Genomic DNA, 20925 nt, shown 5'->3' with positions numbered 1-20925 from the left:
TCACGCACAAAAGTACTCGCGGCAGATATCACTTCCGTCCAAACTACCGAAAATGTGGTTGACAGCCGCCAAAGTTTGAACTCGGCAAATAATGGAAAGATGGCATAAGACACGATGACACAGTCGATTGTTGTGCAAGGTTTGTTTCTGTGTTAGAACTTTCAAGTTCTGGTCGTTAAAAATCATTATCTCTTCCCAAAAGATTTCGATGTATTGGAAATGATGCAATTTTGTTGCTGTGAAACCATTTGGTGCTCAGTTCCCGATGCGTCATCCCGAAAGATTTATTTATTTGATTGTTCTTTAGCACCACACAGAGTAATTTGTCATTTATGGTAAACTGGAGTGGCCGGTGTAAACCACCAACCTTCTGCAAGTTATTAACCGACTTTCCCATATTTGCACTATATATAATTGCATTGGTGGAAGATAGTGGTCTCCAACAAACGTAAGACTGCGCGACAAGCCGCATGTATGTCATCGACTACATGTTGTGTTGAAGACTCAGTGAACCGTGAGAGTGGAGGGAATCTGGAAACACCCTGTCCAAGCCTAGGATTGAAGTCATACCTTATGTGCAAGCTGTTGGCAGCCATGCACCTAACCACTGAGCCAAGCCCTGCTGAGCTCCTGACCCTGATCTTCCTGTAGATAGTCATATATTTCCTCTGATCTCTGCCCAATTTCTTCCCACCATAATGCCGGCTGTCGTCGTATAAATGAAATAGTCTGAGTACGGCATATAGCTCCAATTATGGTGGGGGTAAGGCCCATGGTGCCATTTAGGTGGATTCCCAAGAAGTAATTATTTTCACGAATATGGCGAGCACTTATCTGATGAAAAGTTGGCCACCTGCTTAATAAGGTTTTCTCCACCTATGAGACAGACCACTGTCATACACGTGAAATATTTTTAGAACGGCATTAAACATGTAGTATTGTTGTTTGAAGTGAATTGTTTTCTGTTTATTATTTATATGAAGGTGAAATGCTAGGATTTGGTTCACTGGCTCAGCTAGCTATCGTTTTGTTTTATGCCATTAGAATCTCAGATTAGCAAAATGACGTCATTATACAAATTCAGTAGACACAACGTCATACAAGATGTTGTGCGACATCACACTATACATAATCATTTATCATTTTCACCTCTCAGTCAAAAAATATTTGATATTCAACCTTCACTGTGCTATATCCTCTATCTTTTTATCAGTCAATCGCTCAACAATCAGTGTTCAATGTTCCTTTCCTGATGCATGTTTTGTCCACAGTTGGCCAGTGTGGGAACCAAATTGGCTGCAGGTTCTGGGATTTGGCTTTGAGAGAACATTCCGCCATCAACAAGGTAAACATCATAAATGGAATTGAAAGATTTTTTTATTGTCAAGGGATGTTTGTGTTTTCTTAAGTCATAGGGAGAAGTGACTACAGACTGTTCCCAGGACAAACCAGGGAAATTTTCCGTGGATGTTTGTGCCTTGCTGCCTCACCTTATTAAAGCGCTGTTCTCACCAATTTCTCCTAAATATCCTTAAATTAAATTGATGTGGCCTCACTAGAAATTGAATTAATTGAATTGTAATTCTTGATTTGAACATTATTGTACATCTCTTACCTCAATAAACTGACAATTGAAAGGGGTTACATAATTTTGATAACCACAATTGGAAGATTTGAAAACTTTCTAAGTTCCACATATCTTAGTTTTTTATTCACAAGTTCATTTTCTTTTCATCAGTCTGGCGTGTACGATGAATCCCTTGGGAGTTTCTTTCGAAACGTGGATTCTCGACACGATGACCCAGTGGATATTCCTTTGGCAGGTGGCAAAGGCAAAATAAAAGCCTTAAAAGCGCGGGTAAGGCTGTGTTAATGAGAAGGGATTGGCTGGAAGCACATTGTATGTTTTATTCAAGACGATCACATATTGGAAACTTATTTGATCGTTTCTAGCTGTTTCAATCTTTTAAGGATGAAAACTCATTTTCCCATTTGTATATACATGTATTAGAACATACCCAGTTCCCTCCTGCGATAATGCTGGCCGATGTCACGGAAGTGAAATATGCCAGTATACGGCGTAAAACACGTATAGGATAAAGAAATAAATATTAAAACCTGTATGATAATTAACATTAATTTTAATGTTTTGTGCAGGTTACTGGAATGCCATAAAGACTACTGTTTTTTTGTTTTTTGATTCACCCATGTCCTGCTGTGTTTTCTCCCCAGGCAGTGTTGGTTGATATGGAGGAAGGTGTGGTCAGTGAGATAATGAAGGGTCCCCTGAGGGAGGTGTTCGACTGTAAACAGCTGATAACAGATGTCTCAGGGTCAGGCAATAATTGGTGAGTTAACAGAAGAGCGTATGTAGAAAGTTTACATCAAAAGAATGGCCATCCAAAACCTGTTCAAGGAAATAGTTTATTTTATTTTTCTTGTACATTTTTGTGAGTTACAAGGAAATAAAATGGTGGCCTGTTGAACCATATTCTCTCAGGTTATACCAAGTGGCATGTTTCTGCAATGGTACATTCTTAAATTTCAAAGATGTATGCTTCATTGTACTCCACTTACAGTCCGTGAAACAAGCTGTTTTGAAGGAGAAACATTTTCATGTGATGTAGCTTGTATTCACACACAGTTTATTCTTCCATCTTGCCGCAGTATGATTCATTTAGAAAAATGAAAGTAAAAATGTTTTTTCATGTGATTTTCTTTTTTCTGAGTACGTTGTCTGATAAATTCGTTCCCATCTTTCACGTTTCACAGCCGGACAAGATGAGAATTGGTGAAAGATCTCACACGAAACCTCTCTTCCATTAAAGTCTAAAACATGCAGTCAAAGCTACATCTTCTCCATTTCAGGGCTGTTGGTCATAAGATGTATGGGACACAGTACAGAGAGCAGATATATGAATCTGTGAGGAGAGCAGCAGAATTCTGTGATTGTCTCCAATGCTTCTTCGTGATACATTCCATGGGTGGAGGTAAGATACGCGTATCCCTCTTTGATACATTCCATGGGAGTAGAGAAGAAGAATGCAAAAGCATATGCACGTTTGATGTTTGAACATTTCGACAAAATTTGATCTGTCTTCTTTAGGGGTACATGTACATGATCATCCTAACAAATGACAGATGATAAATAAAATTTTGTCTAGAAAGGTCAAATATGTGACTTCTCGGTTTGTTTGGAGTATCTATGCTTTTGCATTATGGTAAGCTTACTGGTGGATTAACAAGTTTTTGGGAGTAGGTGAACTAGCTATGCATATCCCTGGATACATTACATCAAATGAGGCAAGACACACATATCCGTCATGATGCAATCCATGGGAGGTAAAATACACGTATCCCTCTTGATATATTCCATGGGAGGTAAGATACCCGTATCCCTCTTGATACATTCCATGGGAGGTAAAGATACCTGTCTCCCTCTTCATACATTCCATGGAAGGTAAGATGCATGTATCCCTCTTGATGCATTCCATGGAAGGTAAGATGCATGTACTCCTGTTGATACATTCCACGGAAGGTAAGATACATGTATCCCTCTTAATACATTCCATGGAAGGTAAGATGCATGTATCCCTCGGCACATTCGATGTGAGGTAAGATATATGTATCCTTTTGACACAGTCGATGTGAGGTAAGATACCTGTATCCCTCTTGATATATTCCATGGGAGGTAAGATACCCGTATCCCTCTTGATACATTCCATGGGAGGTAAAGATACCTGTATCCCTCTTGATACATTCCATGGGAGGTAAGATGCATGTATCCCTCTTCATACATTCCATGGAAGGTAAGATACATGTATCCCTCTTGATATATTCCATGGAAGGTAAGATGCATGTATCCCTCTTGATGCATTCCGTGGAAGGTAAGATGCATGTACTCCTGTTGATACATTCCATGGAAGGTAAAGATACCTGTATCACTCTTGATACATTCCATGGAAGGTAAGATACATGTATCCCTCTTGATATATTCCATGGAAGGTAAGATGCATGTATCCCTCTTGACACATTCGATGTGAGGTAAGATATGTGTATCCTCTTGATACATCCCATGGGAGGTAAAGATACCTGTATCCCTCTTGATACATTCCATGGAAGTTAAGATACCTGTATTCCTCTTGATATATTCCATGGGAGGAGCTAAGTTATTGTCAGTGCCCAACTACCATGACAAGAGAGTGAAACAAATCCAGATGAATGAAGAACTAATAAGAAATTTATTCATGAAGTTTTCAAGAAATCTGAAATTTGTTTTGCACCTGAAAATGTTGCATAAGTGCAATAAATCAGTACAGGTCATGGAATTAAATCATGCTACATCTAAAACAGAAAAAAAACCCAAGAAAAACAGTTTGCACCAGACTGATTCTGGAACATAAAAACAATTTGCATATGGCTAACTATAACAGAGAAATGATCTGCATTAAAATTAGTACCACCAGAGTTGACAAGTTGAACCAATTAAAATGATATCTTAGCATATCAAATTTAGCTTTATAACAGATATACATGTATCCTCCGTGTTATGACCATTGCAGTTCAGGTGGGCTGTTTGAATGAATATGCCAAATACAGGATTTGTTTTGTCCTTTGATCATGATATAATGTCATGAAATCAGTTTTCAGTAATCCTAACATAAATATAAACACAAAAAGTCAGCGTAAAGTCAAGAATTAAGGGAAAAAATGTTTACTCTAATTCCTCAACCTTTTCAACTGCGTCAGCAACCTATATTTTGAATCATTCAGAGAGCTATGGGGTGTAGAGAAATAATTTGCACAATTTTATGAAGCTTGCATCTTCAGAAACACAAACAAACCATTTTTGCATCGTTTTGATAATAATTGTATGCTAAAATTCCACTGAAAAAAAAGTGCTTTAGAAGATGAAAGGGTTAAAGATTTACAGTAAGCTCATTTAAGATTAACCTCTTGAGATTTTAATTTATTTATACATGATATACTACAACTTATCACAATAAAGTAAACAAATCACACCATTTCTACAAAATATGAACAAGTTTGCATTGGGCATTTATATACAGACCACTGTAATAGATATCACCTGAAAATCATCGAGGAGCATCCGTAAGGCCCCATAAAACTTGAATGGCGCAAGTTCTTTTCCAAAACAGGCAGAAAAACATGTACATTGTCCTCCTTACTTAACACAGTATAACACCATTTAGGTGTCAGCACAGTGGTGAAGACTACTGCATTATGACCCAAGACAAGATAGCCCAGCGCCACCTAGATGTTGTCTAAGGAAAGATAACTGAGTGATACAACCAACTACTCAATGATAGAGCCCAGTGGATTATACCATTGAGTTATCCTTCCTTAGGTGACGTCCAGATCGCACTAATCCTATCTTGGCCGTAACTCAGTATTGCTTCCCATTAACTTTCCTCTGCTTGTGATTGAGGCATGCTTTTTGCTGGCAATACTGAGAACCATGCAGCCAACCAGACTCCCATTTCTCAGTCACAAGCCATTGCTTCACCACTGGTATTCCACAAGTTCACTGCAGGCAAACCCCTGGTGAGCTAAATGCATTCCACAAACTCACTGCAGACAAACCCCATGATGAGTTGTTGGCTTTTTATGAGTATGCCTGTGCAAAACTTACTGCCTGTAATTATGGTTACACTGTATTTCCACATCACCATAACCACCACACATTTTCGTAAGTTCCTCTTCATTACTGATATATGTGGTTTTCTGAAGTGAATGCAGTAACTTGTTAAGTTAAACATAATCTGATTTAAATCAGAATTCTCCCCGCCAGAGTGTCACAAACGAACACACGTGAACATTAAAATATACAAATACTTGGTGATGTTTTGTCACTTCACAAAGCCTCCTGATTATTGCCTTTTGTACCACAAAAATTAGAGCTTTCTTCTTTCATTTCAAGACAATATATGTACTGACCTGTTATATACACTTTGAAAATTTTCATCAAAAAAGCAGTACACGTCTTTTTCATCAAAAAAGCAGTACACATGTCTTTTTCATCAAAAAAGCAGTACATGTCTTTTTCATCAAAAAAGCAGTACACGTCTTTTTCATCAAAAAAGCAGTACACATGTCTTTTTCATCAAAAAAGCAGTACACATGTCTTTTGAAGCCATTGGACGAATTTTTTGTTGCTCAATCATGGAGATATTCCCACATTGTAGCAAACACAGACAAAGTTCGGTATACAAACATAACCAAAGAGCATGAGCCAAGCTGGAGATATTTACAGGTTATCTACTAAACACTTATAAAATATTTTGTATAAAACTGATCGCATGTGTATTGATTATTCTTATACAGTTCACTAAAATGACAGACAATAAAAACACACCAACACTGCACACCAGAGTTGTCACAGGCAATATACAAAATTTGGACTTGCAGTCTTCTTACATCAGAAGAAGAAAAAAAACATCCAGTCTATTAAAAGTACGTCTCAAAATGTTTTGATATGCTAAGCTTTCCATTTAGCAAGATTGTAAAATATAATGGCAGCAGAAAAGTACAACAGTGTCTGAATGAATATTATGAATATTTGCATAAATCATCAGTGTGAAGTCCTGGACTTCATTTGAGGTCATCATTTTTCTTTGAGCTCTTGGAAACAAGTGAATGACCAAATACTTTGATCTCTGAAAACAATCTCACTTTTCAACCCATCCTTGCACCTCTGACAAAGTTCCCAGAATGTACCCATGTTACTGAACTCACTGAAAAAATGTATCTTGTATTAAAGATGGAGGGTTACTGTATTTCAAGAAATCACAAATAAAAAAGGAAAATATGTTATATCTTTTGGGTGTCATACATATATAATGCTGATCATTCAAGGCCAATTTAAGACAAACGCTACACGAAAGTGAAGCCAATATAAAATACTTCAAATTAACAACTGATCTTGCAAGTAAAATTGTAAATGTATTATAATGTAAATGAAAGTGCATAAATTTAAATAAATTATTAAATAGCAAACAGAAAACTGAAAAGTGTGCAGAAATGTACATACATGTGTAGCACTAATTATCAACACATAATTGGAAGGAAATTTATTTCAAAAACACAATAAAACGGAGACAGACATAAGTAAAGAAATAAATTCTTAAATAGACATTTAGACTTCTTCGGACAGAAAGATTGTTTACAATACACTCTTCTCTCCCTTTGTTTATTTATTTTTTTCCCACAGCTATGTGCTTGTAGGTACATGTATACATGTGTTTGCATTAGGACGTGGTGTTCAGTCTGTCCGTCCATCCAACCACTTTTTTTGTGTGATTTTAATTATATTTGAAAAATATTGTCACTGCATCAACATACATATGTGCGTGTGACTTTTTTGTTATGTTTATGCTGTCTTATAGGGAGTTACCGCCACACTAAATCATCTCCCTTGCAGTTACTCTCCCATTTAAATGGCATGGGATTAAAATATAAAAATAATTTATTGATAACATTAGCATGTACATTATTGTACATATTACACAGACCCTCATAATAAAACTTGCTACATTGGCAACGTAGTGTTGGTATCAATTAGGTACCATTGCATAAAATCCAACTGCGGGTTTATGATAAGGCATTCCCATACAGTTTTAGGTCACACGTTAACGAAGTTAACAAAGACATCAACTCATGCCTAGTATTGTGTACATGTTTGTAAGGGCTTTTGTTTTTCAATTTTGATTTACATTCTACTAATTTTTTTATTGAAACGCCCTCTGAATTTGTGAGGATTATGTTGAAGATAGACAAATCATGTTTCAAGAAGGGCCATTTTCATTTCTGACAGATAAATAAACAGACAACTTTAAATATGATAAATTGAATTGATACATGCTACTGCTTGACACTACTTTAAACTGTGACATAACAAGAGAATGTACCAATACATTTTACAATGTTACACGTGTACAAGTGCTCCCTGTTATTGGTGTTTCCTTCTACATTTGGCTTAGTTTTCGGAATCCAATGATACAGTAATAATTTTGCTTTTTATTTAGAGTATAACATTCATTCTGTCCGGCATATGAAATAACCGACTCAAACAAAAACTAACTGCAGATTTCTGAATGAATGGCAATTTTCACTAAGAATATGTAGTGAAACTTGGTATTCACCACTAAAAACTGGGCAGAGTACATGTATCGAAGTTATATATCTACATGTACATACACACAAAAAAGTCTCACACTGAAGCTTCTTTTCTCAATGGCATCATGTTAATTAAATTACAAGTACATTTGTTTTGCTCAGTTATTGCAAACCAAATGGAAATCCTTGTCAAGATTATGTTTTTACAATAAAATTAGAAATATTTCACTTCCACCACTTAACATTTTAAAATTCTGCATGATTGCACATATAACTGAAATTCAACTGCGACACTGGTTCATTTCAGTCTAGAAAATGTACCAGTGACCGAACTACATGAATCATAGTTAAACTTGAAGACTACATAGTCTAACTCCTACTTTGTACATTAACATTTTGAGTTCATGAATGTGAAAAAAAAAGTCCAAAACTGAAATAAAGCATTAGTTAACAAAAATACTCTGTACTTCTAATTGGCTGGAGCAGAAGTTTCTCTTATTGAACATAGCAGGTGGAACAGTACACTCCATTTTCTGACTTGAACGAATACACTCGAACTTCCGCAAACTGCTTTCCTGACAACAGCACAACAAGATTATTGTGAGACGTCACTGCAACATTTGTGGGTTTAACCTCGGCTCCGATTTTCTCTGTGTGTTGAACTGGAACACAATAGTATTGTCCCTTTTGATTGAAAACCTGTACACGGCTGTTTCCGCTGTCTGCGACAATGATATACCCGTCAACATTTGAACAGATTCCTAGGGGGGCCTTCAATTCTCCTGGCCCCGATCCCTCACGCCCTATACTCATCTTGAACTTACCACCTTTGCTGAACATTTTGATACAATTATTACCACAGTCCGAGACAAAAATCTGATCCTTGTTGTTCACGGCGACGTGATACGGAGACAAAAAGTGGTCGTTCCCACTCCCTTTACTGCCAACCTTCTGCGACATTTTTTTCTGATCTGTGAAGATATACATGACGCAACTGTCCAGGCAAGTGACGACTGAAAACCCTTCAGAATTCAGCGCGATGCCGCTGGGATTTTCAAACTTGTAGTAATTCCCATAGCTTGCAATCAGACGACCGGTCAGGGAGTACTCTCTCATGATTGCAGACTTGGCTTTGTTCACAGCTACCAGTATCGTACCTCTCGGTGTAACTGTCAAGTCATGAACCACACAGTCACATTCAAAATAGCATTGTAAATGACCACCATGGCTGTACACAAATATTCTATTCCCACCCAAATCCGAAACAATTATTTCATTTTTCAAGCCCACAGCAAGTCCCTTTGGGCGTTGAAAGTCCATCCGGGAAGGACCGTATTTACCGATTTGTTCAACAAGTCCATTGCTACATGCAATAACAGGTCTTTGAAGGGGCTGGGGTGATGTTGGGCTTAGAGCTGGAAGCTCTGGGTAAAAGCCTGTTGAGGGTAGTGGGGTAGGCAGGTTAAGTGGGGGTGGCACTGGATAAGGCGGTGGTGGCTTCAGCTCGGGTTCATTTTCAACCTCTGGCTCTGGTTTGAGTTTTGATTTCCTAGGTGCTGGGATTGGGCGAAAACTGGGGTCTACATCGCTCCCTTCAGCTTGGATTCTAGTAGCACCGGCAATCTCCGGGCCGACAACTGTATGGGACAAACTCTGGACTAAATGATTATCCTGGAAATTGGAAACCCCGCCCGGCGGGATGTCGATCGCTTTCCTACACATGGGACATTGGAACTGCCCCACGGTGTCGTAACTGCGACTTACTGTATAATCCCGAAGGCATTCTTCACAGAATGTATGTAGGCACGGCAGCGCTTTTGGCTTTGTGAACGCTTGGAAACATATTTGGCAGGTGAGGTGATCCTCTTGTATTCTGGCCGCTAAATCGGTTGACATTGTTGGGCTTTGTCAAAAAACTGTCACAGATTTAAAACTGCGAGGGAAGACCTCCCCCTGTTGTTCTCGGCCTTTACAACCGTCATCCACTTCCGTGCGCGCAAGGTGGGACGGGAGAGCTCGCGCAAGGGAAAGAACTCTTGAAATGAACGTTTTCAATTCGTTTAATTTCTTATTCTTTTCGCAAAGTTTTCTCATTTGCACTGTGGTAGATCACTTACTTGATGATATCTTTCATCTGTAGCCATCAGGAAATTATGAAGACATTTAAATCACGCAAGTAACAGTATTGAAAACTTGACAGATAGAGGAGAACGCCTGTGTTCTAAAAATAGCAACGCGTGGTCGGAATCCTCTTGTGATCGTGACGTTTGAAAGTGCCGGTGAAAATCACAACCATGTGGAGAATACACATCGCATGAGTAACACAGGGAGATTAGAACAACACAGGGCCGTGCAACAAACACAGCCTGTTGTTTTAGCAAGCCAGTGTGAAGTTCTTTCGTATTTATCATCCAACCTCTTCCAAAGAAATAAATACCTACATATGGAGGCCTATCATAAGGTGAAAATCAGCAATTGCATGAACAACGGATGTTAGATCTGTGACGAGTGAGGTCAATGTCTGCTCTTCTTTCTGAGGTCATGGACCCGAGATACAATATGACTAATGAGACGTTGTATCCCAGAATAAACATAAATAGCCTGAGGGTTAGAAGCCAGGAAGCCCTTCTATTTCACCCACGCCGCAATAACCCTACGGTGGTCAAATAAATACTGTTACGCAATAAAATAAGACCAAATGCATATAAGAAAGTGAGATAAGTATGGTAAATGAATGTTTCACTTTCATTGATTCATTGTGGCAGGGCATTTTAGCTTTACCACCAAACTCATTTTTCTTGATTTCTCCCCTGATTATGAAATCTTTTGTGATTTTGCATTTTACATTTAATTTTACATTTATAGGCGGGCATAATATTTAAAGCCATATGACCGAAGAAGATTTACTTTTGATATATTTGTTAATGTCATTACTTCTACTCTAATCACCCCTCATTTAAGTCTGAATGAATGAATGAATGAATGAATGATTGCTACCTCGGCAGTATTTCAGCCATATCGCAGCGAGTGTGGGTGTGTGGTTATTGGAACAACATATGTAACCTAGGCCTCTACCCTATGCAAGAAATCAGGTACTTAAGTTCCAGAGGTTGATTCCACACAGTAACTTATGTCAAATGTTAAAACTTCAGATGTTAAAACTCCAAATGTTAAACTTCAGTGGGTTGTGTATTGTTGTTGTACAGACACAGAAGAATGCAGTTATCTCCTCAACCCTAACTTCTGATACGTATAACTTAAAATTACACTTGTTGGGCGTTTGTAGTTTTTGGTTTCCAAAAAGAAACATTTAGGCCTAAGTGGTATTTTACATTTTGATCTAAGTGAAAAGTTTTTGCCTCAGTAGGCATGTGTGCAACACTGAAAGTTTGCATTTAATTTTTTAGAAAATTGTATGCAATAATGTAAAAAAAATATGTGTAATATCCCATCTTTAACTTTTTTGTCTTCCATGGCACCAGTAGTGTGAATACCAATTACAGTAGTTTTGTCATAAAGAACTCCTAAGGCTTTCCTAATGTATAGATGTATATACATGTAGTCTAATCCTGCCATGGTACATCGTTCTGCTGAACATTAAACTGCCTCCAAAAGTTGATTTTTTAATTCTGGTTCTGTTTTTGCACAGGGACAGGCTCAGGAGTGGGTACATATGTCCTCAACATTTTACAAGAGGAATTTCCAGAAATATACAGGTCAGAAGTCACAATTTATGAGCATAGTTTTACTCTTTACCCTTATTCTTCAGCCTTTTCATCCATTTCTCCAACCAATATTTTTTAACATTCTGAGAGAACTATGGGGTGTAGAGAAATAATGTGCACAGTTTTCTGAAGCTAACATCTCTAATGACACAAAAAAATCTTTTTTAGTGTCATATTCGTAATAATTGCATGTATAACTTACAATGAAAAAAGTGCTGTAGTGGTTGAAAAGGTTAAAGATTTACAGTAATTTATAGTACGTGTTGTTTCTCAAGCACTTTTTTGTTCTATTATATTCTTGATATTTTTTGAGCAGTGAGATACATGTAAGTAAGGTGTTTTTTGTTTACATGAACACAAACATTGGGTGGAATACACACATCAAATGATTACATCCTGTGGGGTACAAAATACAGCCATCAAGTGAGTACAAACCTTGATGTGAATACACACATCACAGTTAAATACAACATTTGGTTTATGTATACATGTAAATCAGGTGATGACAACCTTTGGTTGATTACAGCCTTTGGTACAACATCCAGTGGTTGTACTCACACTTTTGGTAAATACAAACATTGGATGAATACACAACTTTGGTGAATACAAACTTTGGATGAATACACACCTTTGGTGAATACAAACTTTGGATAAAAAACACACATTTGGTGAATACAAACATTGGATGAATACACACCTTTGGTGAATACAAACATTGGATGAATACACACCTTTGGTGAATACAAACTTTGGGTGAATATAAACTTTGGGTGAATACACACCTTTGGTGACTACAAACATTGGATGAAGAGTAAACACTAAATGGATCAATGCTCAAATCAGGTAAATGAAATCATTTGGGGAATACATGACATGCATCAAGTGAATACAGTTATTAAGAGAATTCATGGATTTCAGTTATTATACACCCAAATTGGATGAATACACACATCAAGTAAATAAAATCATGGATACATTGCACATTCACCTGTACACACATCAGGTGAATATAAACACTAGGTGAATACACACATCTAGTGATTAAGATCACTGGGTGAATATATGCACACATCAAGTGATTATAACCCCTGGTTGAAAACATGCACACATCAAGTGAATATGACCACTGGGTGAATATATGCACACATCAAATGATTATCACCACTGGGTGAATATATGCACACATCAAGTGATTATAACCACTGGGTGAAAACATGCACACATCAAGTGAATATGATCATAGGGTGAATACATGCACACATCAAGTGAAAACACACATCATTAACTGAACAATCTTCCCCCCCCCCCCTCAGGTTTGTGACTGCGGTGTACCCTTCAGTGGAGGATGATGTGGTTACCTCTCCTTATAACAGTGTTTTGGCTATGCGAGAGTTAACTGAGAATGCAGACTGTGCTTTGCCAATAGAAAACCAGGTAAACCAAAACTGAGCACAACTCGTGTGATATGAAGTTTGCTATTGCTGTGGACTGAAAGTGAATGACCTAAAATTTTTCACATGACTAAGTGTTGACCAAGTTTGCCAGATTCTGAGAGTTTTATTTGAAAGGTAGTAATGTTTCTTACATTTATTTGCCTTTAAAAAGTTATTTTTGGGGTGAAATTTTAAGGACATTCACCATATTTCTGTGCAGTCGTTTCACTGAGTAACGTGTATGTACAATGGGTAGCCCAATTCAATTTGGCCAAATGCATGTCGGAGATCGATGATTTATACCATGATCAAGAATGTTTTACTTATACGACGACGGCCACCATTATAATGGGAGGAAACCAGGCAGAGCACAGGGAAAACACACGACCATCCGTAGGTTACTGTCAGATAGACTTTTCAGCTTTACACCGTGGGTAATTTTCTCCATGTTGTAAAATTCTCTTGTTTGCAAGTATAATTCATATTCAGTGCTTGCTCATTTCCACTGAATATAGTATTGAATGGTTTTGCTAGTGCCATCTTTTTTTTTTTCTTTTCAGGCACTAGTGGATATAGTAAATAAAATTACACAGTCCATTCCATCAGCAAATACAGGAAAAAGAACATATGGCACAGTGACGGGAAAAGTGAAAACTAACAGCGCCATATGTGCAGGTCAAGGGGGGATAACCAAACCATCAGACGAAAAGCCTTTTGACACAATGAACAACATTGTGGCTAATATGTTGTTAAATATGACAAGGTAAAAGAACTGTGCGATACATGTGATTTGCTTTCATCAGTTAATTGATTATATTTTTTAATTAATCTGATACCACAGGAAACACTAACACCAAATGTTTTTAATTCTGATGTTGTTCGGAGTTACGGTTGAAATCGTATAAGCAGTCAGGATCTATGGGCAAGAGAAACTTTAGAATAAAAAGTGAAAAGTGAAAGTTTTTGTAATCATTTATATATCGATATCGGGAAATATCTGATAATATTATTTATAGTATTATCAGATATATCTGCCATTTTTTACCTTCAGTCCACCATCATACCAGATTTTTAATTTCTTTAACCTGTTATTTGTATCTCATATTCATATATATGTTATGACTATAGTAATCAATGTTTCACCCAGCTATCATAAATCAACAAGTTAAAATTATTGTTTCTTCTTTCTAAGAGTCTGGTTACATGCTTATTTTTAATGCTGCAGTTGGTTGTCAAACAGCATGGAGCAATAACTCAGGAAGCTCTGACCAGTGGGGGCGCTCACCAGTGGGGGCGCTCACTTGTGGGGGAACTCACCTGTGGGGGCGCTCACTAGAGGGGCCACTCACCTGTGGAGGCGCTCACTAGAGGGGCCACTCACCTGTGGAGGCGCTCACCTGTGGGGGCACTGTGTGTTCAAGTCTTTCTCACACTGCCTTCTGCTCCTGCCTTACATGTGAAAGTCTGGCAGCAACCTGCGTATGGTCATGGGTTTCCGCTGGGCTCTGTCCGGTTTCCACCCACCATATTGCTGGTTGCCATTGTATAAATGAAATATTCCTGAATACACTGTCAAACACCAATCAAATAAATAAATAAATAAATAAATAAATAATGCTGCAGCATTAACATAAGTGGGAAGTAATGCAGAAGGGGTTTTTGTGTGTGTTTTTTTTTTTGCTTATTAATGACTGCTTACACTGTAAAGTTATTTCCTTCGTGCCTTTGAAGCGATAAAAATGTGAATGTGTATTAATGTATAACAGGAGTTACTCTTTCCATTTTTCAGCTCAGCTCGTTTTGAGGGCTCACTGAATGTTGATCTAAACGAGATCACCATGAACCTGGTCCCGTTTCCTCAGCTCAAATACCTTGTTTCAAGTCAGACCCCTCTCTATTCAGTGGCTGATGTCCGGCTTCCACCAAGGAGGTGAGTTACCTCCCATCTAATTGTCGCCTCCCCCAACTGAGCTGGTTGACGGGATATACATGTAGCATGTTTTGGGCCGTCTGTGTGTCGGTGTGCCTGGTTAACCTCCATGGACCTTTTTTGTAACCTTTCTGTGAAGGTCCATTATTACTCCAATCTGCATGCTCAATCATGATCAAACTTTGTGTTTTATAACATCTTCCAAAGACAGCAATGTTGTATATTCGGCAGATTTGGCTCTGATTTGGCTTTTCCCAGCTTAGCTCTCACACTCTGAATTATTACATTCACAAACCTGGAACTTTGTCCTGTTGCCGGCTCAGACCTTAAAGTGTCAAAGCTGTATGTGATGAAAATAGTGAGGGGTGTTTCTATGAAAGCTGTGGATCCTGTGCTCTGATACCCAATAAGCTTAACTATAGTCAGCGTTTCATTAGAAAAGCCTGTTGTTGAATGACGATCGTCATTCAGCACATCTCTTACATTTTTAAAATCCTGCCTAGAATGCAAAAAAAAAAAAAAAAATCATTTGAGAGGAGGCTGGTATAAATGGTGCACAACTCCAGACTGCTAAGAAACAACATGCTGGTACAATTTTGGCATTGGATAGAGAATTTTTAGGTTTCCTACCCCTACCCTTGTAGATTTTGGGATCTTGGTGGTCAGGGGTCTAGTTTTTGGAGTCTTATGATTGTTGAAGTCTTCCCACCAATATAACTACAGGCTTGACAGTCCCACATGGGAAGGGATGTTAATGAATTACTCTTGACACTCTTATTAAAGACTGCCAAATTTAATATATAGGTGAAAAAAACCTTAAGAATATATTTTAAGTAACTTTAAAGGGGAAGAAAATATGAAAATGATGCTAAAGCCAGGTGAAAGAACGTGAGATCTTATTTGCAAAAATGATCTTTCATATTTTTTCGATTTTTTTTTTTCAGAAGAAAAGGATATTGAAATAGAAATTGTATGGTGGGTATTTGGGACCACAATTTGGTATATATCGTCTTTGTTTAATAATATTCTAAATAAGGATGTGATGCATGTTTAATAAATTTATTTGAATGTAAATTTGTTGTTCATATCCAAACACATGCATTTAATCTGAATTATGATAATTTTTATGAATATATTTAAAATATGAATATGATCAAAATCCAAGCTGAATACATTTTTTAACTCAAAAGACCAAATTCTAGTGCACATATATTTATAAAAGATGTATTACATACTCATTTAAAACATTATTACACAAGGACAATATATACCTAGTGGTGGTCCCAAATACCCACAATACAAACATTTTTTTCAAGATTCTTTCTATCCTTAAAGAAAAGTCGAAATAAATATAGTAGAGCACATTTACAACTAACTATTCACACCCTTTTGTCTGAACTTCATGTAATTTTTAAGTTTTCTCCACTTCAAAACAAGTTAAGTACATGAATAAGTAAATTGATAATTGTAAAGGGTGTGATTTTGCAGGAATGTGGCTTAACCTTATACCACCAGCATACAAAAAGGCTACTACCCTAAATCTTCAACCTTTGCGCATATAAAAGATCAACTATCAGTGCAATTTATTCACATTTTTAATTTGATTTTGGAGACAGAACTACATCAGTTGGATTGGCCAGTTCCAGGGCTTCACAAAAAGTATCAGTTTATCAGTCAACACAGAATAATGCCTTCAGAATATGCTTGAATAAACACCTTGCAAACATGTGAAAAGGTTGAAGAATTACAGAAATAGTAAAGATTACAGAAATAACGTGTATGTAACCTGCCTTGATCTTTGTTGATTCTGCTCAGACTGGATCAGATGTTCACAGACGCCTTCTCCAAGGATCACCAACTTCTACGAGCTGATCCAAAACACAGCCTCTATCTGGCCTGCGCTTTGATGGTGCGTGGGAAAGTTGAAATATCAGACATCAGACGCAACATAGAAAGGTGTGTTGATGTTGTTTCTAGGAACAGGTTATTGAACACTTTCCAGGAGTGTTGTAATACTGACATATTTATTTATTTCGTTGATGTTTTATGCTGTACTCAAGAATATTTCGCTTATACATCGGCAGCCAGAATTAAACCAGCAGGAATCTGGCCGGAGCACAGGAGAAAGCCACGACCATGCGTAGGATGCTTCCAGGCATTTCTGCGAACGAGCAAAGAGGAAGCCTTCATGAGCTGGACTTGAACTCATAGCGACCACATTGGTGAGAGGCTCCTGAGTTATTGTGCTGTGTTGGCACACTAACCACTCAGGCACATAAACCCACAAATACTGACATAAGAAAAAGTAGTTCAGTGGCATGAGGGTACATGCAGATATGTGCATGTGTCATGTGTGTGGAGAAATGTGGGAAGAGCTCTGAGAAAATCCCTGCACCTAGCTGAGAAGGTATCTGATAATCTGGAAGCAAGGTGGCTGCCAGCTGACAGATGTCAAGGACTATGTCATCTGTGTTATTCTCTGTGAAAATACTGTAAAAAAGGTTTTTGCCTCTTCATTGGACTAAGGTTAACATTTGCCCACAGGGTTATTTTTTTCTTTGCACTGATTTTCTTTTTTGATGTGTATGTATGTGTCAGGTTGAAACCATCCCTGAAGTTCATTGGCTGGAACGAGGAGGGTTGGAAGACAGGCCTGTGTGCAGTTCCCCCAGTTGGCCAGCCGTACTCACTCCTGACTTTGGCGAATAACACCTGTGTCAGACATACCTTTAATGACCTGCGGGGTCGCTTTGTGAAGCTCTACAAGAGAAAGGTAGAGTGCTCTGTGCAGATAGTTTTGAATTCGTTCACAGATACTTGGAGAGGTACTCTGAAAGGAACATTATGGTTTTAAGGTTATTATGTCCAAAAAAGAAGTAAAGTTTGTTTTCTGCATATTTTCTGTGAGAGGTATGAAATTTTAGGAAGAGGCATCATCAAAGAACTTACTGGGAACATGGAACAAGCTTATTTTGATTCTCTGTCCCCCGATGAAAATGACCGCTATCACTGTTGACCACTACAGACTGATTAATTTTCAGGCTGACCACTGGGACTTTGAACAGGAAAACAGTAGTTCAAAGCCACTTTTACGCACCAAGGAGACAGTTGAGAAGCCTATGTACCTTCGGTATATGTGCGAACACTTCCTAAACTGCATACCCTAGATTTCTTCTGTTTTAGGACAGACTTTAGTAGTTGTGAAAGCAAAGAATTACATTTCTCTCCCAGTTTTTCTGAAAAGTAAAGATATTAATATGTTGTTCATTACTCTGACAAACCATGTGAAAAAAAGAAACTAAATTTTCATGCTACAGTTACATGTATATTGGCTAAAAAGAGCAGACCAGGTGTCCTAAAAAAACAAAAGCCAAATGTTTCCTTTATCTTACCAGAGATGGTGATGTAGGAAGAGTTTTGGGTAAGGTTAATTCTGGCAGGGGGTAAGTTTGGGAGGGGGTAGTGGTGAAGGTGGAGTAGTGTTTAGAGTGGGGTAGAAGGTTGAGGTGGAGCAGTGTTTGGTGTAGGTTAGTGTTTAGGGTGGGGTGAAGTATATAGCGTGGAGCAGTGTTTGGTGTAGGGTAGTGTTTAGGGTTGGGTAAAGTGTATAGCATGGAGCAGTGTTTGGTGTAGGTTAGTGTTTAGGGTTGGGTAAAGTGTATAGCATGGAGCAGTGTTTGGTGTAGGTTATTTTTTAGGGTGGGGTGAAGTGTATAGCATGGAGCAGTGTTTTGTGTAGGGTAGTGTTTAGGGTGAGGTGAAGTGTATAGCGTAGAGCAGTGTTTGGTGTAGGGTGTTGTTTATGGTTGGGTAAAGTGTATAGCGTGGAGCAGTGTTTGGTGTAGGGTAGTGTTTAGAGTTGGGTGAAGTGTATAGCGTGGAGCAGTGTTTGGTTTAGGGTAGAGTTTAGGGTTGGGTAAAGTGTATAGCTTGGAGCAGTGTGTGGTGTAGGGTAGCGTTTAGGGTTGGGTGAAGTGTATAGCTTGGAGCAGTGTTTGGTGTAGGGTAGCGTTTAGGGTTGGGTAAAGTGTATACCTTGGAGCAGTGTGTGGTGTAGGGTAGCGTTTAGGGTTGGGTGAAGTGTATAGCTTGGAGCAGTGTTTGGTGTAGGGTAGTGTTTAGGGTTTGGTTAAGAGTATTGGGTGGAGCAAGATTTGGTGTGGGTTAGAGTTCGGGGTAGGGGTAAAAGTTGACATGAAATTTGTCTTTCACAAAACCTCATCCAAACTTTTTTCTTCACACATGCAGGCCCATGTTCATCATTACACCCATGTGGATGGGATGGAACTGTCAGACTTCAGCGCCAGTCTGGAGTCCTTAAACTCACTCATACAGGAATACGAGATGCTGGAACAACAAATGACCAACCCTCCAGCTCCTGTGCCCCGCCTTCAAGTGGCCATGTGATTGTGGGAAGTTTCTGTTGATCATGTTGAACAGTTGATCATGTTGACTGACACAGTTCAAGCAGTGTTATTCAAGAGAGGATGTGATTCAAAGAAATTCAAACAAATTTTTTTTTATCCCAAAATCAATAGATATTCTTTTGAAGAATCTTTATCATCAAAATTGAACCAAAGTTAGTTTGTATCATGTCTCTTCACTTTTTTTCTTTTATAAATTTATGTACATATGTCTACATGTATACAAAACCAATTGAAAATGCATTCCAATTGAAAATGAAGACTGTGTTTTGTTTGATTATGAATACTTGTACATGCACATAATGGTTTTAAATTTTTCAAGAATTTGACAATTTATTTATATATTTGGTTATTTTTTGTGTGTTTTTTTATGCCGTACTTAAGGATATTTTTGCTCATACCAGCAGCAGTATTGAAGAAAATGGGCAGAGCCCAGGGCGGGGGGTGGGGATCCACAACCATCAGTAGGTTGCTGGATGACCTTCCAATGTACGACCGAAGAGACAGCCAGGGTGCTTGCCTGAGAAGTCACAACATTTGCTGACAGGTGTTCCAAAGAGAGTCTCTTTAAGAATGTTCTAAATATAATTTTTTCTTGATGATGTCGCAATTAATGATCACTCCAAAACAAATTACACATTGCTGCATAAGTAATGGTTACATTTGTCACACTATAGCAGCAGAGGGAATTTTGGCAAGATTGGGTGGCCGTACAAGTGCCCAAGGATAATTCTACAATTTCACAGATGGAAGCAGTTTTAGGGGATTCTCACACGTCCAGATTTATCTGGAAAATTACAAAAGTCTCATTGCCGGATTCGAAAGGCGGTCAAGATAATCTATGAGTACATGTATTTACTAATTTTAATTGTTTTGAATTGGTGCAGAAAGGAAATATTTGTTTGTTGTTTAAAGCCGTAATCCACAATCGCTTACATAATGGCAATCAGTTTTATGAAAACTGGAGTAAAACCTCCAACTTTGAGCAAGTTTGTGACAAATTTCCCCTGGCCAGACATACCCATGAGATATGCAAACTGTATTAGTAAAAGGCAAGTCCTCTTCAACAGACGATGCAACGTCCACACAATGCAAGGCCTCGTGGAGGAAGAGAACAGAAATACTGTAATTCTTCAACCTTTTCGCATGTTTGCAAGGTGTTTATTCAAGTATATTTTGAAGGCATTATTGTGTATACTGATAAAAGTATACTTTTTGTGAAGCCCTGAAATTGGCCAGTTCATCCAATGTTTTTGGTCTCCAAAATCAAATTAAAA

General features: G+C 38.0%; 2 protein-coding genes across 2 annotated transcripts; one reads left to right on the top strand and one right to left on the bottom strand.

The window, feature by feature from the left end:
* The first annotated feature begins 40 nt into the window (after positions 1-40).
* LOC135463666 (tubulin epsilon chain-like) lies at positions 41-19927 on the top strand. The gene is made up of 12 exons (XM_064741046.1): positions 41-139; positions 1272-1345; positions 1739-1858; positions 2233-2348; positions 2869-2990; positions 11786-11852; positions 13175-13295; positions 13855-14057; positions 15084-15224; positions 17040-17180; positions 17823-17997; positions 19473-19927. The coding sequence occupies exons 1-12, from the start codon at positions 115-117 to the stop codon at positions 19629-19631; spliced, it is 1464 nt and encodes a 487-aa protein (XP_064597116.1). The 5' UTR covers positions 41-114; the 3' UTR covers positions 19632-19927.
* Positions 5211-10117, bottom strand: LOC135463667 (tripartite motif-containing protein 2-like). Its single transcript, XM_064741047.1, has one exon. It carries the CDS (start codon positions 10030-10032, stop codon positions 8632-8634), a length of 1401 nt encoding a protein of 466 aa, XP_064597117.1. The 5' UTR covers positions 10033-10117; the 3' UTR covers positions 5211-8631.
* Positions 19928-20925: the final 998 nt, after the last annotated feature.

The sequence above is a fragment of the Liolophura sinensis genome, chromosome 3 (genome assembly GCF_032854445.1).
Source record: "Liolophura sinensis isolate JHLJ2023 chromosome 3, CUHK_Ljap_v2, whole genome shotgun sequence".
Taxonomy (NCBI): domain Eukaryota; kingdom Metazoa; phylum Mollusca; class Polyplacophora; order Chitonida; family Chitonidae; genus Liolophura; species Liolophura sinensis.
The sequence above is the reverse complement of the archived record's forward strand: the minus strand, read 5'-3'. Positions and strand labels throughout refer to the sequence as shown.